This window comes from Furipterus horrens, unplaced genomic scaffold (genome assembly GCF_987537825.1).
Source record: "Furipterus horrens unplaced genomic scaffold, mFurHor1.1.pri manual_scaffold_10, whole genome shotgun sequence".
In the NCBI taxonomy this organism is placed as follows: domain Eukaryota; kingdom Metazoa; phylum Chordata; class Mammalia; order Chiroptera; family Furipteridae; genus Furipterus; species Furipterus horrens.
In genome coordinates, this window is record NW_028327180.1 from 58,122,379 (window position 1) to 58,149,637 (window position 27,259).

The following is a 27,259-nucleotide window of genomic DNA, read 5'->3' on the forward strand; positions in this document are numbered from 1 at the left end:
AAAACTGGACTTAATGAAGTCCCTTTAATGACAAGGAGGATTATCTTGAGAAAAATCACAATTCAAGAAAAATCACAATGCTCAGTGGTAGACTAAACTACTGCAGCTAACTGTCTTTAAAGTTTATTTTCATTTAAAGTTTGTTTTCATTTGAAAGTTAAACTAGGTCTGTGACATCATCAAAGATGTTTAATTTACAGGCAGGAAGAATGTCACATGCCTTGCAACTGGATGTCTTCCTAATAAGACAGTCTCACAGATTTAAAAACTGGTTTGTGGGTTATGTTGCATAAGTTAACGTGTGTTCTGTTTTCATAGGGCATAAGCCTATGATCTCATTACCTGAGTATGTACGTATAGGCCTCACTTAATTCTGTCTGCATTGCTGCCTCCTGAGACTCAATGGTTTGGCTGAACTAAGTGGTTGGGTTGGTGAAGTATGGGGTGGTTTGTGGGCTTCACTTTAAAACTGGTTTCTCTTTTCTATCCTGATGGCTTGGACAGAAAGGACCCAGAGGTCTGAGATGGGGGAAACCTAAAACATTTCCCTCAGCCCAAACTAAGTACAGTGGGCAAAAGCGCTTTGTACAGGTGTGACATGCCTTGTACACCATCCTCCAAAGAAGCATTTTTTTCCTAATGTGGGACATTAAAAAATTAATCCCTGCCTTTGTCATCTAGTGGTTATGGATTTAATGATGCTTCTTAACTCTGTTGCCCCCAGAATACAACAAGGATGCCACCCTGTTAAACTGAGCATGTTGCTGTTTGGGGACAGCCAACTGACCTGGAGTCTGTAAGATACTTCCCCACATGGGAAGGCCACCCTCTCCTCCACACCCCAACTCTTATTAGGGATTTATGGACCCAAGGGCTAGAGGAGCATGAGACCTTCACCCATTGTCCTTTATAAGATTATGAAGGGTATTAAGTCCAAGACAGGGCAATTGTTACAGAGTGGGGGTCCCCTCCAAAAAAACAAATAAAATTTTATTTATTTTTAATTGTTTTTCTATTACAATTGTCCCACACTTTCCCATCGCCCACACCCTGCACACCCCTTCTCCCATAGTCAATCCCCACCCCATTGTCCATGTCCATGGGTCATTTATACTATTTTCTTGACTAGACCCTTCTCTTTCTTATCCCCTTCTCTCCCTCCCCCATTCCCCCTGCTCACTGTTAGTCTGCTCCTTGTTTACCTGCTTCTGGTTCATTTTATTTGTGTGTTCATTAGTTTCCTGTATTAGGTGATATCATATGGTATTTGTCTTTTGTTGCTTGGCTTATTTTACTAAGCATAATTCTCTTCAGTTACATCCATGTTATCGCAAGTGATAGGAGTTCCTTCTTTCTTTCTGCTGCATAGTATTCCACTGTGCAAATATACCACAGTTTTTTTTTATCCACTCATCTACAGATGGGCAGTTAGGCTGTTTCCAGCACTTCGCTATTGTAAATAGTGCTGCTATGAACATAGGGGTGCATAAGTACTCTTGAATTTGGGTTTCAGAGTTCTTTGGGTATAATCCTAGCAGTGGAATTTTTTGATCAAAAGCAGTTCCATTTTTAACTTTTTGAGGAAATTCCATACTATTTTCCATAATGGATGCTCCAGTCTGCATTCCCACCAACAGTGCATTAGGGTTCCCTTTTGTCCACAACCTTGCCAGCACTTGTTGTTTGTTGATTTGTTGATGATGGCCATTCTGACTGGTGTGAAGTGGTATCTCATTGTGGTTTTTATTTGCATCTCTCTGATGGCCAATGATGTTGAGCTTTCTTTCATATGTCTATGGACCCTCCGTGTATCATCCTTGGAGAAGTGCTTGTTCAGGTACTTTGCCCATTTTTTAATTGGGCTGTCTCTCTTCTTGGTGTTGAGATGTGTAAGTTCTTTATATATTTTGGAGATCAATCCCTTGTCTGAGGTATCATTAGCAAATATTTTTTCCCATATGGTTGGTTTCCTTTTCATCTTGCTGATGTTTTCTTTTGCTGAGCAGAAACTCTTTAGTTTGATGTAGTCCCATTTGTTTATTTTTTCCTTTATTTCCCTTGCCTTAGGAGATGTATTGGTGAAAATATTGCTACATGGGATATCTGAAATTTTCTTGCCTATGTTTTCCTCTAGGACTTTTATGGTGTCACATCTTATGTTTAAGTCTTTGATTCATCTTGAGTTTATTCTGGTGTGTTGTGTAAATTGGTGGTCTAGTTTCATTTTTTTGCATGTCCCTGAACAGTTCTCCCAGCACCATTTGTTGAAGAGGCTCTTCTCACTCCATTTTATGTTTCTTCCCCCTTTGTTGAATACGAGTTGACCATATAGACCTGGATTTATTTTGGGGCTCTGTATTCTGTTTCACTGATCTCTATGTCTGTTCTTATGCCAGTACCAGACTCTCTTGGTCACAATGGCTTTGTAGTATAGTTTAATGTGATTCCTTCTGTGTTCTTCCTCAAGATTGCTGTGGCTATGCAGGCTCTTTTTTGGTTCCATATAAAATTTTTAAGTATTCGTTCAAGGTCTGTGAAATATATCATTGGTATTTTAATAGGGATTGCAATGAATCTATAAATTTATTTGGGTAGTATGGACATTTTAATGATGTTGATACTTCCCATCCATGAACATGGTACATGCTTCCATTTATTTGTATCTTTCTTAATTTCTTTCTTCAGCGTTATGTAGTTTTCTGAGTACAGGTCTTTTACCTCCTTGGTTAAGTTTATTTCTAGGTGCTTTATTTTTCTTGTTGCTATGGTAAATGGGATTTTTCTTTTAGTTTCTATCTCTGAAATTTTATTGTTGATGTATAGAAATGCCTTCAATTTCTGAATATTGACTTTGTACCCTGCTATTTTGCTGAATTCATTTATTAGGTCGAGTAGTTTTTCCATGGGGTCTGTAGGGTTTTCTATGTACACTATCATGTCATCTGCAAATAATGACAGTTTTAGTTCCTCTTTTCCAATTTGGATGCCTTTTATTTTTCTTTCCTGATTGCTGTGGCTAGAACTTCCAAGACTATGTTGAATAGGAGTGGAGAGAGTGGACATCCTCGTCTTGTTCCTGACCTCAGGGAGAATGCTCTCAGTTTTTGCCCATTGAGTATGATGTTGGCTTCAGGTTTCTCATATATGGACTTCATTATGTTGAGGTATGCTTCCTATATTCCCATTTTGCTGAGTCTTTTCATTTAAATGGATGTTGTACTTTATCATATGCTTTTTCTGCATCTATTGATATGATCATGTGGTTTTTGTGTTTTATTTTGTTTATGTGTTGTATTACATTTATTGATTTGCGAATATCAAACCATCCTTGCATCCCTGGGATGAATCCCACCTAATCGTGGTGTATGATTTTTCTAATGTGGTGCTGGAACCTGTTTGCCAATATTTTGTTGAGGGTTTTAACATCTATGTTCATCAGCGATATTGGCCTGTAGTTTTTTTCTTTGTTGTGTCTTGACCTGGTTTTGGAATTATGATAATACTGGATTCATACAACGAGTCTTGGAGTCTTTTCTGTTCTAGGCTTTTTTGGAACAGTCTGAGAATGATAGGAGTTAGTTTTTCCCTAAATGTTTTGTAAAATTCACCTCTGAAGCCATCCAATTCAGGGCTTTTGTGTGCTGGGAGTTTTTTGATTACTGCTTCAATTTCACTAGTTGTTATTGGTCTGTTCAGGCTTTCTGCTTCTTTTTTTCTTTTAATTAATTAATTAATTTGTTTTTTTATTTATATACTTATTTGTAGAGAGAGGGAAAAGGAGAAAGAGAGGGAGAGAAACATCACTGTGTGGTTGCCTCTCACTTGCACCCCAAACTGGGGATCTGGCGTGCAAACCTAGTCATGTGCCCTGACTGGGAATCGAACCAGTGACACTTGGCTAGCAGGCCGACACTCAATCCACTGAGCCACAGCAGCCAGGACTCTGCTTCTTCTTGATTCAGTTTTGGAGGATTATATGTTTCCAGAAATTTGTCCATTTCATCTAGGTTTTCAAGTTTCTTCTGATACAGTTCATAATAATTTCTTACAATTCTTTGTGTTTCTGTAGTATCGTTTTTGATTTCTCCTCTTTCATTTCTGGTTTTATTTATTTGGGTCCTCTCTCTTTTTTTCTTAATGAGCCTGGTTAAAGGTTTGTCGATTTTGTTTATCTTTTCAAAGAACCAGCTTCTACTTTTGTTGATCTTTTGAATTATTTGTTTAGTCTCTATGTCACTTAATTCTTCTCTGATCTCGATGATTTCCTTCCTTCTACTTGCTCTGGGCTTTGCTTGTTGTTCTTCCTCTAGTTCTTGTAGCTAGCTGTAGTGTTAAGTTTTTTATTAGAGATTCTTGTATCCTTTTCAGGTAGGCCTGTATTGCTATGAACTTCCCTCTCAGGACTGATTTCGCTGTATCCCATAGATTTTGTGTTGTTGTGTGTTCATTATCATTCATTTCCAGAAACTTTTTGATTTCTTTCTTGATGTCATTGTTAACCCATTCACTATTTAATAGCATGTTATTTATTCTCCATGAGTTTGAATGTTTTTGAATTTTTTTCTTTGAGGTTGACTTCCAATTTTAAGTCGTGATCTGAGAAGATGCTTGACTTAATTTCAATTTTCTTGAATTCGTTCAGGCTTGTTTTGTGTTCTACCATGTGGTCTATCTTTGGAAATGTTCCATGTGCACTTGAAAAGAATGTATATTTTGCTTCTTTGGGGTGAAAAGTTCTATATATAAGCTAAGTCCATTTGATCTAGTGTTGTTCAATGCCTCAATATCTTTGGTGTTTCTTTGCTTCAAAGATCTGTCCATTGTTGACATTAGGTGTTAAAGTCCCCTACTATGAGTGTGTTGCTGTCTTTATCCTTCCTGAAGTCTTTCAAAATTTTTCTCACAGATTTGGGTGCTCCTATGTCGTGTGCATATATGTTGACAAGGGTTATATCATCTTGATGGATTTTTCCCTTAAGTATTATGAAATGTCCTTCTTTGTCTCTTTTTTTGGCTTTTGCTGTGAAATCTGTTTTGTCTGATATAAGTATTGCTAGCCCAGCTTGAAATACTTTTTTCCATCCCTTCACTTTCAGTCTGTGTAGATCTTTTGTTCTAAGGTGGGTGTCTTGTAGACAGCATTTATGTCAGTCATGCTTTCTAATCCATTCAGCTGCCCTGTCTTTTGATTGGAGCATTTAATATTTTTACATTTAAAGTTATTATCAATAGGTACTTATTCATTTTCATTTTCCTTCTTTGTACTTGTTTTCCTCTTTGTCTCTCTGTTTCTTCATCTTCTTAAAGCAGACCTATTAGCATCTCTTGCCATGCTGGTTTGGTGGAATTGTATTCTTTCAGCCTTCTTTTGTCTTGGAAAGTCCTTATTTGACCTTCCATTTTGAAAGAGAGCCTTGCTTGGTAGAGTAGTCTCATTTGTAGGCCTTTGTTTTTCATTGCTTGGAGTATTTTTTGCCATTCTCTTCTGGCTGGTAATGTTTCTGCTGAGAAATCTGATGACAGCCTTATTGGAGTTCCCTTGTATGTTATTAGTTGTTTCCCTCTTGCTGCTTTTAGGAGTCTCTCTTTGTATTTGAATGTTGCCATTCTAATTATGATGTGTCTTGAAGTGGGCCTGTTCAGGTTCATCTTCATTGGGACACTCTGTGCTTCCTGGACTTGAGTGACTCTCTCCTCATGTTAGGGAAGTTTTCTGTTATTAGTTTTTCAGATTTTCTATCCCTTGCTCCTCTTCTTCTCCTTCTGGAATTTTGTGATACAGATATTATTATGTTTCATGTTGTCCTGCAGCTGTCTTAAAACATCTTCATTCTTTTTCAGTCTTTTTTTGTTTCATTGCAATGTCTGGGAATTCTTTTCTACATTGTCCTCCAGCTCGCTGATCTGATCTTCTGCTTCCTGTAGCCTGCTTTTAATTCCTTCTATGGTTTTCTTCAATTCAGAAATTGTATTCTTCATTTCCTCCTGGCTCTTATTGATAGCCTCCATGTCTTATTTCATGCTGGTGTAATTTTCAGCAAATTCCTTGTAGTTTCCCTGGAGTTCTTTGTAGTTTTCCTTGACTCGCTGAGCTCATTGAGCTTCTCCATAATCCATGTTTTGAATTCCATATCTGATAGTTTGCTCGCCTCTATTTCACTTAGCACTCTTTCTGGGGATTCTTTCTTTCCTTTCAATGGGGGGTTGTTTCTCTGTCTCTCCATTTTTGTGACTCTTATTGTTTCTTGCTGCTTCTTAGATTGATCTCTCTCTATATCTTTTTTTAAGTATATTTTATTGATTATATTGTTGCAATATTTCCAATTTTTCCCTCTTTGCTCCTCTCTATACATCTGACATCTTTTGATGTCACCTTTTACTTTTTTTTTTCTGTGCTGCCTCAATACTTTGGTTATTTATGGTATTTGATGGATTCTTTCTGTATCTAGGCATCTATGTGTAAGTGGCACTTCTCTAGCAGATTAGTACAAAGAGATCTTTCTATTATTTTAGTAGGTGGCAATGAATTACTAGGTTTTTTTCTCTCTTTTTGGTTCCTCCAATTCTGTCCCTTGTGCAGCCAAATGATGCTGTCAGTATAGCCATGATGTGTGGGGGTGGCTGGGCTGTGGGACCCATCCATCTTCTTGGTTGTTTTGACTTCCTGGTAATGGTAACCTCAGACCTCCATGGTTACCCTCTTTGTCCCAAACCCAGGACTAGTCACAGAGTGCACTCTTTGCTTAGAGAAAAACATAATCTGTGGTACCAGTCTTGGGTTTACAGATAATGTGCTATGCAACCTGACACCAGGGGCCAAGGATGGTGAGCTCTTGGAGGCTAAGTTTGGCAGGGATCTGTGGCTTTGTTTCTCTGGAATGCCCACTGTCCAACAGCTATGGTCACACCCCTGTGTTGTGTTTTTACCCAGATCTCTGGGCTCAGATGTAGCTGGTACTGCATATTCCTGCAGAAATGCCCGCTGAATCTCTGCTCCTCCTGTCTGAAGGGAGTGCCAACCACAACTGGACTTCTTCCCTCTTTAGAGGTGAGCTACCAGCTGCAGGGCTGCTACCATGGCTCCTGTCTGTTCTTCTCCCTTCTCACCTCCTCTGTTTGTTCCCACTTGCCCACCTTTAGATGCTTCAATGCTCATATCTCTCTTCCATATGGGTACATTGAGCAGATAGTCCTTTATTGAGTATAGCTGTTTTAATTTTTGGAAATTCAAGGGGAGAAACCAAGGGAATCTGTTACATCACCATTCCTTGATATCTCGTTGATATTATTTTAATCTTCTTAAATTTATTGAGACTTGTTTTGTGGCCTAACATGAAGCCTAACCTAAAAAATGTTTCATGTAAGCTTGAAAAGAATGTATATTTTGCTGCTTTGAGGTAAAATGCTCTAAAAGTATCAGTTAAATTCCACTTATCTCCATCCAGCCCACCCCTTACTTCTGCTACCAAAAAACCCCCCACTCTTCTAATGTGTCATTTAAGGCTGAATCCTTGTTGATTTTCTGTGTGCAAAGTCTATCTAGTGTTGTCCATGAAGAATTGATGTCCCCTACTGTGACTTTATTACTGTTGATATCTTCCTTTGTGTCCATCAATATTTGTTTCATACATTTAGATGTTGCTATATTGGGTACATTAATGTTTGCCAGGGTTATGTCCTTTTTATGGATAGATTCCACCATCATTATATAATGTCATTTGTCTCATTATAGGCTTTGTTATTAAGTGCACTTTGTCTGATATAAGTATTGCTACCCAGCTTTTTTTTATTTGTGTGAAATATCTTTTTCTATCCCTTTACTTTTTGTCTGTGTGCATCTTTTGTTCTGAGTTGGGTCTACTTTAGACAACATTTATATGGGTCTTGTTATCTTATTCATTCAGCTACCCTACATCTTCTGATTAGAGAATTTATTTCATTTACACTTAAATTGATTATTGATAGGTATGTATTCATTGCCATTTTATTATTCATAGTTATGTTCCTTTTTTTCCTTCTTGTTTTTCATGAAGTTCCTGTAACATTTCTTGTAATACTGCTTTGATGTTGATAAACTCTTTTAGCTTTTATTTTATTTTCTCTGAGAAGCTCTTGATTTCTCTGTCAATTTTAAATGATAGCCTTTCTAGGTAGAGTACTGCTGGTTGTAGGTCCTTACTTTACATCACTTCAAATATTTTGTAACAACTGTACTGGCCTGCAAAGTGTCTGTTGACATTCTTATGGGAGTTCCCTTGTATATAACTAACTGTTTTTCTCTTGCTGCTTTTAACATTCTTTCAGTGTCTTTAACATTTGGCATTTTAATCATGATGTGTCTTGGTGTGGGTCTTTTTGAGTTTATCTTGTTTGAGACTCTCTGTTTTTCCTTGTTTCATGTGTATATTTCCTATGCCAGATTAGGGAGGTTTTCAGTCACTTTCTTTATGTAGATTCTCAATCTCTTGCCCTCTCTCACCTCCTGTTTTGCAGAGGTTGTTATTTTTAATGTCCCAGGGGTCCCTTAAACTATTCTCATTTAAAAAAAAACAACTGTTATTTCTTTTTGATTCTCTGAGTGGTCGTTTTCTGCTACCTTGTCTTCTAAGTCACTGATTCAATATTCTCCTTCATCTAATCTGCTGTTGATTCCCTTGAATGTATGCTTTTTCTTAACTTTTTAGATCTTCACCCAGGGATATGTTTTTTATTGCTTCTAGAGGAAGAGAGGAAGGGAAAAGGAGAGAGAGAGAGAGAGAGAGAGAGAGAGAGAGAGAGAGAGAGAGAGAGAGAGAGAGAGAGAGAGAGAGAGAAATATATATGTAAGAAATAAACATTGATCAGTTGCTTCCCACATTCACCTCAATGGGTGATTAAACTTGCAACCTAGGTATGTACCCTGACTGGGAACTGAACCTGCAACCTTTTGGTGTATGAGATGGTGTTCCAACCAACTGAGCCACCTAGCCAGGGCCCTCTAATGTTTTTTAAATTATATTTTATTGTTTATGCTATTACAGTTGTCTCAATTTCCCCACTTTGTCCCTGTCCACCCAACCTCACTCACTCCCTCAGGCATGCATATATGTTCCTTGGCTACTCTATTCCCTATGCTGTACTTTGCATCCCCATGAATATTCTGTAACTACCAATTTGTACTTCTTAATCCCTTCACCTTTTTCATGTGACCCCACCCCCTGTCTGGCAACCAGCAAAACATTTTCTGTATCTCTGGTTCTGGTTCTGTTCTACTTGTTTATTTTGTTTTTTAGATCCAGTTGTTGATATATATGTATTTAATGCCCATTTATTGTTCATGTTAATATTTCATATAATACTGGTTTGGTGGTTTTATTTATTATCTGGGAAGCTTTTTATCTCTTTCAACTCTAAATTATATATTTGCTGGATAGCGTAATCTTGGTTGTAGGCCCTTGATTTTCATCACTTTGAATACTTCTTGCCAATCCCTTCTAGCCTGCAAAGTTTCTTTTGAGAAATCAGCTGACAGTCTTATGGGAGCTCTCTTGTAGGTAACTAACTGCTTTTCTCTTGCTGCTTTTAAGATTCTATTTCTTTAACTTTTGGCATTTTAATTATGATGTGGCTTGGTGTAGGCTTCTTTGGGTTCATCTTATGTGGGACTCTCTGTGCTTCCTGGACTTGTGTGTCTATTTCCTTCACCAAGTTAGGGGAGTTTCCTCATCATTATTTTTTCAAGTAGGGTTCCAATATCTTTTTCTCTTCTCCTCCCAACACCCCCATGATTTGACTGTTGTTATGCTTGAAGTTGTCCTAGGGGCTCCTTACCCTGTCCTCATTTTTTTGGATTATCTTTTCTTCTTGCTGTTATGATTGGTTGGTTTTGCTTCCTTGTTTTCCAAATTGCTGATTTGATTCTCAGCTTCCTCCACTCTACTGTTGATTGTTCTTTATTTCCATTAGTATATTCTTCATTTCTGACTGGATCTTCTTTATGCTGTTGAGATCCTCACTAGGTTCCTTGAGCATTTTTATAACCAGTGCTTTGAACTCTGCATCTAGTAGAATGCTCGTCTCCATTTTGTTTCATTCTTTTTCTGGAGTTGTGTTCTGTTCTTTCATTTGAGCCATACTTTTTTGTCTCCTCATTTTTGCAGCCTCCCTGTGCTTGTTTCTATGTGTTAGGTAGAGCTTCTATGACTCCTTGTCTTGGTAGAGTGACCTAATGTAGCAGGTGTCCTGTACGGTCCAGTGACACAGCCCAAGCTGAGTATTCAAGGTGCATCCTCTGTGTGGGCTGTGTACACCCTCTTGTTGTAGTTGAGCCTCGATTGCTATTGGTACATCCAAGGTCAGCTACTGCCTGTGTTCTGTCCAGTGCAATCTGCAGATGGCTGCTACTTGTGCTGGATTTGGAGGTGCCCATTAAAGGCCAAGCTGTGAACCAAGGCCAGCTTCTACTAGTGACAGGCTTGGGGGAAACTTAGCAAGAGATACGGGGCCTGCTGAAGCCATATGTTGCTTGTTTGAGAGAATTTAGAAAAATTTGAAGCATGGGCCTAGATGAGCCATTCATATGGAAAAACCACTGGAAACAGCTTGGGTGGGCCTTAAATTTGGGTTGGGCAGGGCCTTGGGAAATCACCAGGGTGGGGAAAACTGTGTGAGACAGGCTGATGGAGTCTTGGATATGGTGCCCACCTGCCAGCTCTGTTGGGGGAGGGATCAGAAAAGGAACAATGGCCTTTGCCAGCACTTCTGTCTTGGAGAAAGCTGCTCCTCAGCTCTTACCCTGATGCTGGGCAATTCTGTTTCTCCCCGTATGTCTCTGAGCTCCAGTGCTGCTGTGCCTGCACTGGAGCTCAGAGGGAGTGAGTCTGAGTAAGCCTATGTGTGGGCCCTTTATGAGGAACTTCCTAGAATTTCAGCAGTTTTTGTCTTCCACAACCTCAATACCTGCTGTTTTTTACAGCCAGAAGTTATGAGGACTTATATACCTGGCACTGGAACCCTGGACTGGGAGTCTGTTGTGGGTCTGGGACCCCTTGCTCCTGAGATATCCCTTCTGATTTTTATCTACCATGTGTGAATGTGGGACCAGCCTGTTCCATGTCTCTGCCCCTTCTACCAGTCTCGATGTGGTTTCTTCTTTAATTCCATAATTGTAGGACTTCCATTCAGCTTAATTTCTGATGGTCCTGAATTATGGTTGTTCTATAGTTTACTTGTAATTTTGTTGTGGTTGTGCAATGAAGCGAGTCATGTTTACTTATACTGCCATCTTGACTGGAAGTCTCTAATGTAGTCTTCGTTTCAGTTATTGTATTATTCATTTTTGCGCATTTTTTTTATGGTTTCTATGTCCTTTTTTATGTTATTGAAGTTCTCACTAAGTTCTGGGAGCATCCTTATAACCATTGTTTTAAACTCTCTCTGGTACATTGCTTGCCTCCATTTCATTTAGTTCCTTTTCTGGAGATTTCTCCTGTTCTCTCCTTTGGGACATGTTTCTCATTCCCCACGTTTTGGCTGGTTCCACGTGCTTGTTTCTATGTATTAGGTATATCTATATCTTCCAGTTTTTGCAGGATGGCTTTATGTATGAGGGCCAGTGGCACAGTTTTCCCGATCACCTGAGTTGGGTACTCCAGGGCTGTCCCTTTGTGGTTCATGTATGCCCTCCTATTGTGGTTGAGTCTAGATTACTGTTGGTGCATCATTGGTTAGTATTGACCCTTGGACTGGCTTACTGGCTGTGAGGATTGACCATTACCACAGTGTAAAAGCTGCTGTGCAGAGCTGTCTCCACAGAGTGGGATTTTTACCAGTGGGTTCTGGTGACTGCCGAGACCTCCCTTTGGGTATGCCACATGTGGAGCTAATCAGGTGGTGTTTTCTTGTGGTCTGATACTGGACACCAAGTTTAAGTTCTAAGAGATCCTAACACCTGTAGCTGCCTGCTTGTTGCCCATAAGTCACAGCTACTGAAAGAGCCTTGAGAATGCCTTGCGTTGGGTGAGGCAGGGTCTCAGGGAGTCATCAGGGAGGAGTGAATGGAGTTTACCAGTCAAGTGTGGCTATGTGCAGAGAGAGCTCAACACAGGGATCCAACCCTTTCCCTGAGATCACACAACTAAGTTTCTCCATGAATGCCTCTGGCACCACCTGAGCTTAACCAGAGTTGTGCGTGTGTGTGTGTGTGTGTGTGTGTGTGTGTTTAGAAAGATGGTAATGGGGGTACAGGCTGGTCACCCTAGAAAGAGCCTTGGGCCATAATTGAATTGGGTGGGCAGAGTCTCAGGGTGTCTTCAGGTTAGTTCACCAGGCTAATTATATTCATATTTGGCTAGAGGGGAAGGACTTAACATAGCAAAGTTGGTGCCAGTTGGCCACAGAAGGAGGACACAACATGGGGACAATGATAGCCATTCCTCCATCCCTTGCAACAAAGCCACACAACTCAGTTATCTTTTTGTATGTCTTGGCACCCCTTAAGCCACCATTTCTCCTCCAGTGCCCAGGGTGGGTACCCAAAGTTTTGTGCAGTGGCCCACACAAAGAGTATGCTAGGGTTCCCAGCTGTCTTTCATCTCACTTCAGTCAATGGAATCCTCACTGACTTTCACAGCCACTTAGTTCCGTCAAACCGTTGAGTCTAGGGGGTGGTGATGCAGATGAGCTTCTTAACTAAGGTCTAAATGTACAGACAGTTACTAAGGTAATGAAAGTATAGGCTTATGCCCTATGAAAACAGAAGGAAGAACACACATATTAATTCACACAATACAACTCACAAACCAGTCTCTGAATTTGCAAGACTGTCTTATTGAGAAGACATTCAGTTGTAAGGCATTTAACACATTCTTGCCTGTAAATTAAGCATTTCTGATGATGTTATAAACTCAGTTGAACTTTCAAATGAAAACAAACTTTAAAGATAGCTGCACTACCACTGAGCATTGTGATTTTTCTTGCATTATGATTTTTTTTTCTTAAGATTACCCTTCTTGTCATTAAAGGGACTGCATTAAGTCCATTTTTTAATTTATCCTGTTCATTTGCATAAACACAACAAGAGCAGCAATTTATCACATATGACCTTTAAGTTTTCTTTGCTGGTTCTTATACAAGGAGCCTTTAGATTTGACTGTTTAGCCCGCCGCCCTTCAGGGCACAGAAGCTGAGCCACATACCTGCCATCTGGCCTTGCCTGTACACACCTGTTTCTTTCAAGTCCTTCAGGTTTTCCATTGTGCCTTAAGGTTCCTTTTTAGCCATCTTTTAGGAAAGCAACCTTAGTTTCTTTCCTGGAAAGATTGCCACTAACCACACAACCAACCAAGGTCTCAGGCTTTTTCTTTTGTGGGCTTTTATTGGCTTTGAAAGTCGATCTCAGTTCTTCAGGGCTTTCTGGTAACAACCAGAGTCCAGGTATGCCTCCTTCAGTCAAAGTCTTGGTTGACAAAACCTTTATTAACAACTGGTCTTATTAGTTTTATGCAAAGAACCTTATGTCATTACTTACTTTTTCAGAATGCCAAATTCTGGAGGGATTATGTATAAAGAAAAATATACAATGTGAAGGAAAATTCTTGTCCTTCTAATATTTACTAAAATTTCACTTTCATGCCTTATACTTTTCCTTGTTCACTTTTTTAAATAGTGAAGTTTTTAAACTTTGCCTGGGAAACCTCAATTTTCCTTTCAGAGCATAAGCAGAGCAATAATTCAAAACACAGAAAGCTAGGCACTTTTTCACCAGTACTTACTGGTCTCCTAGAGAGATGTGCCTTTTCACCCACAGCTGGCATACTTATCAGCATTCCATGGACCCCTACTTTAATGGTAGAGGCACCCTTTTTTCCTACTATTTCAGTGACTATTCTCTTGGCAGTTTACAGATGACCATTCCTAGGTCTCATTAGCCAAAAACAGACACAGAGAATTCTAGAACAGAACAGGAAAAAATTCAGATATACTCATTAGCATTACATGGTCCCTTACTCTAATGGTAGAGACACTCTTTTTTTGCCTACCAGTTCACTGACTGGTCATTTGGCAGAGCATGCCCTTTCACCAGTTTACAGATGACGTTTTCTAGGTCTTATTGGAAGAACACAGGTTCAGAGAATTCCAGAACAGAACATAACAAAATTCAGAACAGTACAATTTAAATCACATAACATTTCCATGAAATCAGATCACAAGCAGCTGAGGTTTTCTCTTACTCAGGTTTAAAAACTTTCCTAACCATTTTACTTTTATAACTTTTCAAAGACTTTTTGCAACATTTATTAACTCTTTAAATATCCTTTACTTCTTTAGATTTAACCATAACCCACTTCCAATTCTTGTTCTTTTCAGTATTTGGCAGATAAAAGTACTGAGATTTACAAGCACATGAATAAAGTAAAAAGTAACATTGTTATCCTGTGTTGGAGTTCACTGTCATTTTTTGGAAAAAGAATTTCAAATTTTCTTCTGGAGTGCAGATCCAGCTTTCCCTTTCCCAAGAGTGTTGACCTACAAGAATTGAGTTCAGTGTTAGTAAATCCCCATTCATAGGCCCTTTCCTCATTCTGTTATGTATAATGAGGTTTAAATTTTGACAACTCCAGACAGGAGCCCAAAGCCCCTAGGCATAGCAGCTCTCTGACTGCCTGTCTGGTTGCTTTATCAGCAGCTTGGTTTCTCTGACTTGTTTTGGAACCATCTCTCTGGTGTCCTGGGCAGTACATTATGGTGACCTGGTCTGATAGGTTCACTGCCTCTAGCAACTGTAAAATCTTTTCTGCATGTTTAACATCCTTGTTGCCCAAAGTTAAAAGTCCTTTTTCCCTCCATATTGCTCCATGGGAATGAACTATCATGAAGACATATCTGGAGTCTGTGTATATGTTAACCTTCTTTCCTTGAGACTGCATTAAGGCTCTTGTGAGTGCTATTAGTTAAGCCTTTTGTGCTAAGGTTCCCAGTGCAAGGGTTTGGGCTTCTATTACCTTGTCTATGGTGGCTGCTGCATACCCAGCTCATCGCTAGCCATTGTCCATGAAGCTGCTCCTATCTGTATACAGTTCCCAGTCTGGTGCTGTCAGCAACTGATCCAGCAGATCTGGTCTGTTAGAACAAACCTGGTCAATAACTTCTAAACAATTATGCTGAAAAGCTGAGATCCCCTCCATATCTTGGAGTAAGGTGGCTGGGTTCAGAGTTGTGGTAGTCTTCAAGGTAACATTTGGATTGTCCAGCAGAATGGCCTGATATTTCCCTATGTGCCCTGCTGTCAGCCAATACCCTCCTTTTTGTTCTAATAGGGTCAGGACCTGGTGTAGTACCAACACTGTAATGGACTGTTCCAAAGTATATTTCTCAGCTTCCTGTAGCATGTCACAAGTAGCTGACACTGCTTGGAGGTATGGTGGCCATTCCTTTGTTGTATGATCCTTTTTTTTTTTTTTTTTAGAGATAGTATGGCAGAGGTGCCTCACACACCCTAAGCTCGGTTGGAAGTTGCTCTGTCTAGCAGAGGCTTCATGACCACGGCGGAACAAACTTTTACCCAGGATACTTTATTATGTCTGTGGGAAGGAAGGTGACTGCTCTCTCTAGTGGAGATGAGCAGCTAAACCTTCATCCCTCATGCCTTTTATTGAGGAGGACACATATGAGAGATACAGGTCAAAATTCATAAATCATCAATAGCTATTAGGCATTTGACAGTAACAGATTACATGTACCAATACAGGGGCCACAGTGACCAGTCTGTGTCAGGGTCTATAAAACATCTTGGCCCCACACTGGCACTAAGTGCAAAGTTTCATACACTCCTTGCTAGAGATTGTTTATGTTACATTAATGATAAAGAAAGCAGAGCAAGTTCTAAAGAATAAAAGCATAATAAACATTCTCTAATCCAATTCCCATGGCAACCCTCTGGGTGGTCTTCAGTCATGTTCCACACACAGCCTTATGTTGAGACTTAAAGACAAGCACAGCCAGAATGCCAGTGGCAGTCACGCTCAGGCCGGGGCTACAATTCCCTAAACCACGAGGAGTGGTTGCCCACAAGATAGGTTATGGATTGGGGTATACTTCCCAGAGTCTGGATTAGTATCCTGAGTCCAATACCCTGCCTTTCATGAACATACAACTTAAAAGGCTTTTGTATATTGGTCAATCCTAGCTCAGGAGCCAAAACCAGCTTTTCCTTCAAGGTATTAAATGCTACCTGACAATCCCATGTCCATTTGAGGGGTTCAGAGTCCAATCCCTTCAAGGATTTATATAGTGGTTTTGCTATGAGTCCAAAGTTTGGAATCCAAATTTGATAAAACCCTGTGATTCCTAAGAATGCATGAAGCTGCCTTCGGTTTTCTGGGACTTTTAACATAGCGATGGCTTTCTATCTGCCATTAGGCTTCTGGTACCCTGTTTCAGTTGAAATACCAGGTATGCCACCTCCTGTCTGCAAGTCTGGGCCTTGTGAGGTGATACCTTGTATCCTTTTTCTGCCAAATGGTTTAGGACTTAATGGTATTGTGCAAACAGTCCTCATAGCTGCTGCTGGCTATTAATAGGTCATCTACATATTGCAAAATAACTCCCTATTTTAATTGAACATCCGTCAGGTTCTTTGCCAGCATTTCCCCAAATATCATAAGGGAGTTCTTAAGTCCTTGTGGCAGCACAGTCCAGCAGTACTGGAGCGTGGCTTTAGTTTCTGAGTTCTGCCATTCAAAGGTAAACTGTTGCTGAACCTGTTCATCTAATGGGATGCAGAAAAAGGCATCCTTTAAGTCTAGGACTGAGAACAATTTGCTGTCCCCAGGCACCATGGTCAACAGGATGTAAGGACTGCGCACTGTAGGATGGATGTCATTTATGGCCCTCAGATCCTGTACAAACAGATACTCATCAGAGTGTGGGTTTTTAACTGGCAAAGTTGGGGTGTTGTAGGGAGACTGGAATGGCCAAATTAGTCCTGATTTTAAAAACTTTTGTAACAATGACTGAATCCCTTCTAAAGCCTCCTTCTTGAGAGAGGACTGCTTTTTTCATGGGACCCTTGTCCCTTGTTTTAGGTTAATCTTTATGGGTTGCACATTAACCACTTTACCTGGGGTTCCATCAGCCCAAACAGTTTGATCGACCTCTCCATGGATCTCAGGTGAGAGGGACTCACCTCTGGGACCTTCTGGACAGGTCAGGAATGCCTGTAGTCATAGGGCATGCTCCAGTGGGACTTCCACACATAACTTTTAGGCTTGCGGGGGTGGAGCTGTTTGCTTTACCGTCACCACTTTAGAGGCTGTTTGCAAAAGTGGTTGTGGGAGGGAATCCCCTTGCATCTGCGAAGAGGGTGGTGCCAGAACAGCCCCTTGCATCTGCGAAGGGGGAGGTGCCAAGGCCACCCTTGTGTCTGCGGAGGGGGCAATGCCAAGGCCACCCCTTGCACCTGCAGAGTGGGAGAAGCCAAGGCTGCCCCCACCTTGGGACCATTTGGTGCCAAAGCAGCCCCCTCTGCCTGTGAGTTTTTGTCCCTTGGATTCAGAGCATCAATGAGGTTTATTTCCTCATTCTTGCAGTACCATTTCAATTGCTTAATGAAACAGTAACTCAGGAAACCATTCACAGGCCACCTCTCCTTACCATTGAAAACATACTCAGGCCAGACAGTGTTATAATAATTGACCCAGTCATACAGGTCAATGGCTATAACCAGAAAACTCCCAAGGACCAGAAAACATATATACCACTCTGTCATCCATAATCTCATTATTCCACGAAGTACTCTTGATCAGACAAACAAGTCTAGCATCCACGATTCCATTATTCCAAAAATGCTCAGAAATAAACTTTCAGCCAAACAATCTTACTTCTCCAATCACTTCTCAGTTCCATTTCCTTTTCACCTTCCAGGCACTTTTAGGCAGATTGCACCCTCAGGAGGTGTCTCTCAGGGCAACCTTGCTTTGAGAAATTACCCGGACACCACTGTGGGATTAGGAAATGGGTTTATTGAGGGGGGAAGGGGAGAAGCAGCTCCCAGACCAGCTCAAGGGCCCATAGGAGCAAGGGGATTGGGGAATGGAGAATGGGGAATGGGGACTCCCAGTCCTCATCGTAGGCCAGTAGAAGTCCCGCCTACACTTCTGCAGGCACCTTTTTTATACTTGTCGACCACACATTTTGGTGAGGGTGAGTTTGCTTTACATCTTATTGCTTCCCCCTCTCCCACCAGGTTAGTTAACATATCAGGCTAGGTTCATTACCATTTCCCCTGGGAATGGTTCTGGTCCATCAACACATCTTTTGGGAACTGCTAAGTCCATCAGCATATCTTTGGGAATGGCTAAGTCCAGGGCCAGGTTAATTAGCATATACCAAAAGTCCAGGTGTGCATTTTAGCTGAATCCATGTTCTGGCAGTGTTGACCTGCCATGGGTAATTATAATTATTAAATAATTATTAAAGCCCCACGTTGGGAGCCAGAATGAAACAGAACCCATGGGCTGCCCAGACTGAAGCAGAACCCACAGGCTGTTCAGTTATGAGAGGCACGATTGCCCACCGCCAAAAAGCATAACTTCCAATATTAGAGTTTGGTGAAGAAAAAAAAAAGGAATTGTTTATTTAAAGGTTATACAGATTTAGATTGATGGCAGATTTCTGCCATTAGGTCTTACTTTCTTTAAAACAATCACAAACACATAGTTCTGCCACCCCTGCGAAACCAGGCCAGTTTCAGAACAGAAAAGTCAGAGGTGCCATTTCCCTCTAGGAAAATAGAAGTCTGTAGCTTTCTATTTCTCAGACACAGTTCAACTCTACCTGCCACTCCCCATCATTTATGCCTGATTGGGGGTTTTTTGCCTGTGTCATGGTGTTCTTCAGCTCTTAATCCAGAATCATATGGCACCTTCTTACCCACCCGATCTTAAGGCTGGCTGATAAGGTGCTTTTACTCTCTTTCAACCCATTTGGCTTTCTTCTACCTCATTGCAAACCACATGGAGTTCCCCTGCTTTATGACTGTTTCCTTATTTTTAAATGCCTGTGATGCAGTTCATGTGTGGTGACCAGATGCGGCCACTTGTAGAATTTTACATAGATCCCATAAGCTTTTCATCACCATTCTACAGTCAAAGCCCCTCCCATCTCCTTGGCATGTAGAATGACCATAGTTGTTTACATACTAAGAAACTAGGTATTTCTTAGGAAAATGGCTGTGCTCCACTGAGTCCCATTCCCCACCCCCAAACCATGGGCTCTGGGGAATTTTGGGGGACCCTACTCTGTAACAAGTGGACTGGTTAGTTCTTCCTGGGCTCTTCAGAGAACTGTGCCTCCAGGGTTTCTGATGCAGGACTGGGAAGGGACATTCACTTCTCTAACTTCTAAGCCTGTCCTTGTTCACATGTACAAGCCCAGGTCTCTGCTCTCTGTTCATGACCCCGCTGTTTATGGCAGAGCTCCAGCTGTGACCCCTCTGATAGTAAATTTCAACTTCTATGTAGACTGTGCTCAATAATTTAGTAACCATTTAATTCTAATACCTTCACTCCTCTTTTCCCACATTTTGTAAATGGTGCTGAAACTTGAATATAAAAGTGCATTGTCCCCAAGTCCAAATCCATGTCTTTCTTAAACTCACAGCTTGAAACCTCTGTAAGGCCATGTGTCATGCAGTGGTCTTTGCGTTCTGCCTGTTTAAAATGGGTCGGGGAATATCCAGAGTGGGGGAACAGAGCTCACATAGGACGTGGCCTTTTCCGGCCTTACCACCCAGGGAGGCAGCAGCAGGCCCTGTGCTTCCTTTGCCTTGATGATCATTCTCAAGTGTCCCTCTAGGAGAAAGTGGAAATGCAAAGACAGCGCTTCAGGCTTGAGTTTGAGAAGTACCGTGGTTTCCTGGCCCAGGAGGAGCAACTACAGCTACGACAGCTGGAGCAGGAGGAACGTTCCACACTGCAGAGACTCCGAAACTGCCAGAGGCAGCTGGTTCAGCATGGCCAGGCGTTGTCGGAGCTGGCGCAGGAGCTGGAGGACCGCTGCCAGCACCCGGGCCTGGACCTGCTGGAGGTGAGGCTTCCAGCTGCCACGCTCACAACCATGTGGAAAGGACACCCTCGAACTCACTGGGAGCGCATCAGTTTCAGCAGGTTCTACAAAATCATATAAAATAGTTTACATGAAAAGAAAAACCTAAATATTTTTAAAAATTAAAATTAGATAATTTGCATAAGATTAAACAGAAAATTGACAACCTACATTATGTTGGCTGAAAAACACTTCTTAAAACCTCACAATTTGTCAGTGACTATATTGCTGTATTTAGTGATGGCCAATTCAGAAAGTCTTTGGTGACCTGCTTCAGGCAAGAGCCAAGCATGTAAGTAAATTTTAAATGGTCCAGGTTGGAATTTTCACCTTAAAATTTAAGGCAAAAGCCAAATTGCAAGCCTGTTCCAGGTACAGTGGCAAGTATGCAGGCACTATGCAGTGTGCACACATCCTGTGTGGGACTATAGACCGGACAAATACAGGGACGAGGAAATGTTCATTTTAATCCTCCATGAAGGCACTAATCCTGGTGAATCAGAAAAGATCTCATTGATGGGTGCACATCATTGTGATAGAACCACTATAATAGAAAGTTCCTGGGGACACTTGATTCTATCTCATCCCCACTGACTTATTCAAAGGCTTCTAAAATAAGTGATTCATATCCTCATACAAGTATGGTGACTAAGCACAGTGGAAGTCAATAAAAGAAGAATTTACAAAGCGTTTATATTTAATTATACTCATTTTGTCTTCAAAGTATCCATAGATAAGCAAAAAAAATTGTTATTATTGCTTTACCTACTTCCTTGTGAGTAAACTAAAGGTAAGAAAGGAATTTTTAAAAATTTCATATAGTAGATAAACACAAGAACTTCAACATTTCAAAAACATTCATTTTCTTATATCTCAAAATACAACTTATGTAAAATGAGCACTCATTAGCACAAAACAAATGTTAAAGTTAATTTATGATACAAATCTAAGGGAAGATATACTCACCTAACTTTTTATTTTCATCCTTACCTTTCCTCTTCTTCCCCAGTACCAATAAGCTACATTTTACACCCAATGGCCAAGAACAAGGCCTGCCATAAAAAGTAAAATTAATGATTTTCCTACTTTATACAAATTAATCTGATAGGTGACCTTTATTTAGAGGGAGAGGAGAAATGTAATGCAGTTGATTATTTAATAATCTACTTTGAGATAAAATGGGGCTAGATATTAATCACTTCTCTTTTTACCCACTTAGGGAACCTGTTCACATATGAATCCATAAATAGGGTATGTTGCTTCAAAAAATGAGAAATTTGGTTTTTCTTTAAATAGAAATATTGAAAGTAACATTTTATGTCTATACCTTTCAGTGTCTCAAACACATTCTTCAGATAGTTAAGATCTATTTTTACCCCAATTCTACATACATTTGTTGCAGAACGTAACACTTTATTAAAATATCCAAATGTCAGAATTATCAATTTGGAAAATAGTTAAATTGGTAGATATTATAAGAATTAAATTAAACTTTCTGTAGTCTGATTCTATTTCCATAGAGGCAAATTGATTCCATGAGAATTCAACAACAATCTATTACTTGGTTTTTTATTAAGAGAGGTTCATGTTTCTTATACTTAATAGTTTATTGATTTTCAATAATTTCTAAACAGATGCTCATGGTGAGTCCCCAGTCTGTCAAAAGTAATTTTGACATCAAACTCACACATGCTTGTATTGTCTTTGACTTCCAGGGGATGAGAGGAGCCTTATATCGGTATGTGTACTTTCTGAAGCAGAGGATGGTTGGGAGAGACCAAGGAGGTTGGTAGATGTTGAGAACTATGGGTTGTGTGCTCTTCTCAGAAGTAAGAGTGTTACATGTCTGGAACCGGAGACCAACCCCTTGGAGTTGAAAACAAGCTGTCGCATCCCTGGGATGAGAGAAATGTTGAGAAAGTTCCAAGGTAGGTTGCATCTTAGAACTTGGGTGACGATGGTGTCTGGTATCTGGCTGCTTCTATACCACTCCTAAAGTTTAGTGACTAAAGTCAGCCAAGTTTTATTTTGAGGTCATTTTACTGGTTCATTACTGGATTGTGGAGGGTTTGATTTCACATCTCTCACTCTGGAGCCCATGCAGACAGCCCATGTGCTTGCAGTTGCTTGTTGCCATGCAGGAGGGTCAAATGATGGGAATGAGGCCTTGTTTCTGAAGGCACACATGCAGACAAGGTGTTCATGGCTTCCCCAACTATGCTATTGGTGGAAGTGAGTCCTGGGGCAATGCCCATCTGTAAGGAGGGTGGGAGAAGAGCTCCATGCCCAGAGGAAAGAGAACAGGGATGTGTGTGAACACTCCTGATGTCATATAAGCAGGATTTGGTTAAAATGGTGGACTCAGGAGCTCTGAAAGGAGTAACAATAGTTCCAATAAATCTGCATTTTTTGTTCATAAAATGATAAAACAGTATTATTTGAAGGATTAAATGAAACATATTTGAAAGCAGAATAAATAACATCAATATGAAAACATTGCAGAGTATCAAGTATTAAGTTTGGTTTATTTTATATCTGTCAATTTTATGAGTTGCTTAAATTAGGGAGTTCATAAAACCAAAAATATTCAATTATTATTATGTAGGAATAGCTGTGGTGTCAAAAATTAATTGCTTTTGCCTTATTATATAATTCTTTTAAAAAAATCCTCACCTGAGGACATGCATATCGATTTTGGAACGAGGGGAAGGGAAAGAGAGAAACATCAGTCTGTTGCTTCTTGCATACCCCAAACCAGGGACTGGAGCCACAACCCAGGAATGTATCTTGACTGTGAACCTGTGACCTTTTGGTTTACAGGCAAAGCTTCAACCAACTGAGCCACACTGGCCAGGACTGATTATTTTATTCTTTAAAACAGTCCAGATTCAATTTTTAAATTTCCTTTTTAATCTAACTTATACCAAGTAATGAAAATTCACTATGACTAGATAATGGTTTCACTACTGAACAGGGAAACAGCTTTGTTCAATAGTGAGAAAACCCATTAGTAGTCTTGTTCAATGATTTAACCCATGTTCTTATGGGAAAATCCATATATAAAAACTGTAAATTCTTGCAATCATTACATTCTCAGAATTCATGTCCTCATATTCCCAATGACATTTATAGAATTAAATGATCACTTAATAAATTCAACAAATACACAGTATTTAATTGGAATATATCATTGAAAAACAACAAAAATGCTACAAATCTAAGCTTCATATTGCCAAAATTTGCTTACATTATTCAAAATACCTGTATATTGTTAGAGGATGATACAGAATATTGAAAACAAAGAGAAAGGTAAAGGTGATCACGTGTTCTTGGGGTAGGGCATCTACTTTTGAATTTTGTAATTGAGGAAGACCTCACCCAGCAGGAGTTAAGTCAGCAAATATCTGCTTTAGAGGAGAGCCTTCCAGAGAAGGAGGTATGCGACTTGTCTCCCAGGACTCGTGAGGAAGCCTGTGCTGGGTCGAGACAGAGCTGAGAAATAGACAGGATCTTGGCATATTTTGAAGACAGAGCTGGGAAGATGTGCTGCCCAATTAGACATGAGATGTCAGAGAAAGAGAAGACTTATGAGTAGTTTCCAAGTTTAATTCTCCAGAATTAACACAATAAAGTTGCCATTTACATTGACAGTATTGCTGCAACAAGACAGGAGAGAAGCTGGGTTTTGGACTTACAGGTGTTGTGAAGAATGTTGAATATCCAAATGTGGACATTAGGTTGTCAGTTGAATTTACAAATATGGAGTTTCAGGAGAAAAGTCTAGGCTAGAGCTATGCATTCGAAATCAGTAAGTGAATGACTGAAATTCAATTAAAGCATTGAGCCAGCCAGCTGAAAACACATGAGAGTGGGCTGAGAAAGAGAGAAGAGGTCCCAGTCCTGAGACCATTGACTTTTACAGTGGTGGTGATGGAGGAGAAGAGGAGAAAGCAGTAAAGGAGTCTGAGAAGGGGTGGTGAGTAGAGAGGGAGAGAAAGTGATGACTGTTGTTTGGCAAAGAGAAGGGAGGTTCTCCAGGACAAAGTGTTTCTCAGCAGTGTTGGGTGCCACAAAAAATCCATTTCATATGTCCATCTAGTCACTGTTTTGGAAGTCATTGGGAAGGTGGACATGAGTGGCTCAATTAAGGTATAGCTCTATCATGGTGAGTGACTGAGTTTAAGAGAGAGTAGGTAAAGAGAAGAGTTGCAGACAGACTGTATTAAAAACCAGTGCACAGATTTCTTATGAATGGAACGAAGAGGGCTGTTGGAGTAGGACTGATGCCCAAGACATGTCATGTTAAATAGGTTAACAACCCCATGGAGACCCATATTCAAGCTCTGCTATTTCCAGTTCCTAGGGTTTGAGAAAAATCACATGAAATCCTTGACTCTGCTGTGATATTAAAAATAAAACTACCTATTAAATTTACTTTTTTTGATTGTTTATAAAGAGAAAGCACTGAATATTTTACATTCTTCCTTCTTCACTGAGGAGATTCCATATGTAGATTTACTTACTAATTATGTGTCCAGGTAAAATTTCACATCAATCTCACTGGGATTTCCCAGTATCAGTATTTGTGTCCTATTGCTGCCTAACAGATTGCCAGACTTAGCTGCTTAAAACCACATCCATTTATTAGCTCAAGGTTCTGCAGATAAGACTTCCAGGTGAGGTCCACAGGCTTCTCTGCATAGGGTTTCACAAGATCAAAATCAAGTTGTTGGCCACGTTAGACATCTATGAAAGGTCTGAGGAAGAATCGCTTCCAAGCTTACATCGGTTGTTCACAGAATGCATTTCCAGGCAGCTGGAGGACTGAGATCCCCATTTCCTTGTTGACTATCAGTTGATCACTTGTCTTTCTTTTCATGGGCTTTCCCCTCTGTCTATAAAGCCAGTGATGACAAATCAAATTTAAATCTGACTATCTCTTCTGCCACCATCCCAATAACCAGAGAAATCTTTCTGATTTCAAAAAAAGATTGATGTAACTATATTAGACCCACCCAGATAATCTCCCTCTTGTCATAGAGTATTACAACCATGAAAGTAATACCAGGGTCTGAGGTCATGGGTTCTATTTCATAATTCTTCCTGCCGCCATAACACAGTTTTCAAAATGACGGATTTTATATAAATAAAATGTTCTCATAGTTATTGAAAAGAAAGAAAAATACACCCCAGGTGGTTTTTAAATTTCTTTTTAAATGCAAAAGGATTCACCTCAGAGCCTGCAGGTGCTTGGTTGTGTACAGAAGGATGCTGAGTGGTCATGCACTGGTCTGTGAGCACTGGTGATTCTGTCTTCATGGGGCAGGAGTGAGCCCTGGATGCAGAGCAGCTGTGGAACACACTCAAAGTAGTGAAGAATGTTCACTTTGACCTGCAAGGGGAAACACTGTGTTTTCTCTGGAAGCTGTTAGAGGGGATGCGGGATGGTGTGACCATTCTCCTCAGTGTCATGGCTTCCTAAGTGTTTACCAGTCTTTTCCATTCTTTTACATGTCCTGCAAAATCCTTTCTGCAGTTGATGTACAGCTGGACCCTGCCACAGCACATCCCAGCCTCCTCTTGACTGCTGACCTGCGCAGTGTGCAGGATGGAGAGCTGTGGAAGGATGTTCCCACCAACCCTGAGCGATTTGACACCTGGCCCTGTGTCCTAGGTGTGCAGAGCTTCTCATCAGGAAGGCATTACTGGGAAGTCCTGGTAGGAGAAAGAGCAGAGTGGGGGTTAGGAGTCTGTCAAGACACAGTGCCAAGAAAGGGGGAAGCCACACCATCTCCCGAGAATGGAGTCTGGGCCATGTGGCTGTTGAAAGGCAATGAGTACATGGTTCTTGCCTCCCCATCAGTGCCTCTGGTCTACCAAGAACGGCCTCGTTGCATTGGCATTTTCTTGGACTATGAAGCAGGTGAAATCTCCTTTTACAACAACGCAAATGGGTCTTATATCTACACGTTTAACCAACTGTTCACTGGTGTGCTCCGACCTTACTTTTTCATCTGTGACATGACTCCTCTTGTCTTGCCACCTATGACAGAAAGAGAGTCAGGAACCTGTGCACTCAGTGGTCATCGTGACCCTGCCTCTAACACTAGAGATGACCCTTCCTAAAATTCTGTCCTGGGATACACTCCAGGCATAGCAGTTTCCTGAAGTGGAGTGGAGGATATACAAACGTCCCCATTTAGGGAAGCACTTCAGTCATTGTTACTGTGGAAATTTTTCCATAGGGACAAAAGCAAAATATGAAATATTGGCATTTGGAGGAGCATTGTGAAATATAACAATATTGGAAATGGAATATTCTCATCACTCTTTATCCATTCAGCTTTCTTAATGAGTCTCTTCAAATAAATGGATCTTGTATTAAATATATCTACGCATTCATTATAACTTCTCATTCCTTTCAATATTCTTTCACTTCAAGTCTTCCACATATTAATAATTAGAAATGGCCGTTTTAAAATAGATTGAGAACTGTCCATTATTGTAGCATCAGATTCATGCTTGTGTTTCTCCTCATTTTTTGGTATGTTTTATTGATTATACTGTTACAGTTGTCCCAATTTCTTTTCCCTTTGCTCCCCTTCACTCAGCAACCACCCTCCCTCCAGCGGTACCCCCTCTTAATCTCTGTTCATGGGTCATGCATAAAGCTCTCTCAACATCTCCCTGTCCATTCCGCACTCTCCTGCTATGCTTCTTAATTCCTGTACCACTTCCCTCTCTTTCCCCTCTTCCCCCTCCCAACTGACCTCACCCTACTTGCTCCCCATACCTATGATTCTCTTCCCATTCTAGTTATCTGCTTAGTTTGCCTTTGTTTCCATTCACTAGCTTCTGTTGTTGATAGTTGTGATACTGTTTTCATTTTAATGCTCATAGTTTTGATCCTCTTTTTCTTAAATAAGTCCCTTTAACATTTCATATAGTAATGACTTGGTGATGATGAACTCCTTCACTTTACCTTGTCTGGGAAGCACTTTCTCCGCCTTTCCATTCTGAATGATAACTTTGCTGGATAGAATAATCTTGGTTGTAGGGCCTTGCCTCTCATCACTGAATATTTCCTGTCAGTCCCTTCTTGCCTGCAAAGTTTCTTTTGAGAAATCAGCTGACAGTCTTATACGTACCCCTTTGTAGATCATTCTCCTCTTCTCTC

The 27,259-nt window shown here is 40.4% G+C and overlaps 1 protein-coding gene across 1 annotated transcript in view; it reads left to right on the plus strand.

Annotated features, from left to right (window-relative positions):
* The window catches only part of TRIM58 (tripartite motif containing 58), a 45,163-nt gene extending 18,691 nt beyond the window's left edge, over positions 1–26,472 (plus strand). The window contains exons 3-6 of the mRNA XM_090290380.1: positions 19,834–20,064; positions 21,798–21,820; positions 21,910–22,010; positions 25,619–26,472. Of these exons, the coding sequence (XP_090146506.1) occupies positions 19,834–20,064; positions 21,798–21,820; positions 21,910–22,010; positions 25,619–26,208 (945 nt within the window). The 3' untranslated portion in view covers positions 26,209–26,472. The remainder of the gene's footprint in view (positions 1–19,833; positions 20,065–21,797; positions 21,821–21,909; positions 22,011–25,618) is intronic.
* The last annotated feature ends 787 nt before the right edge of the window (positions 26,473–27,259 follow it).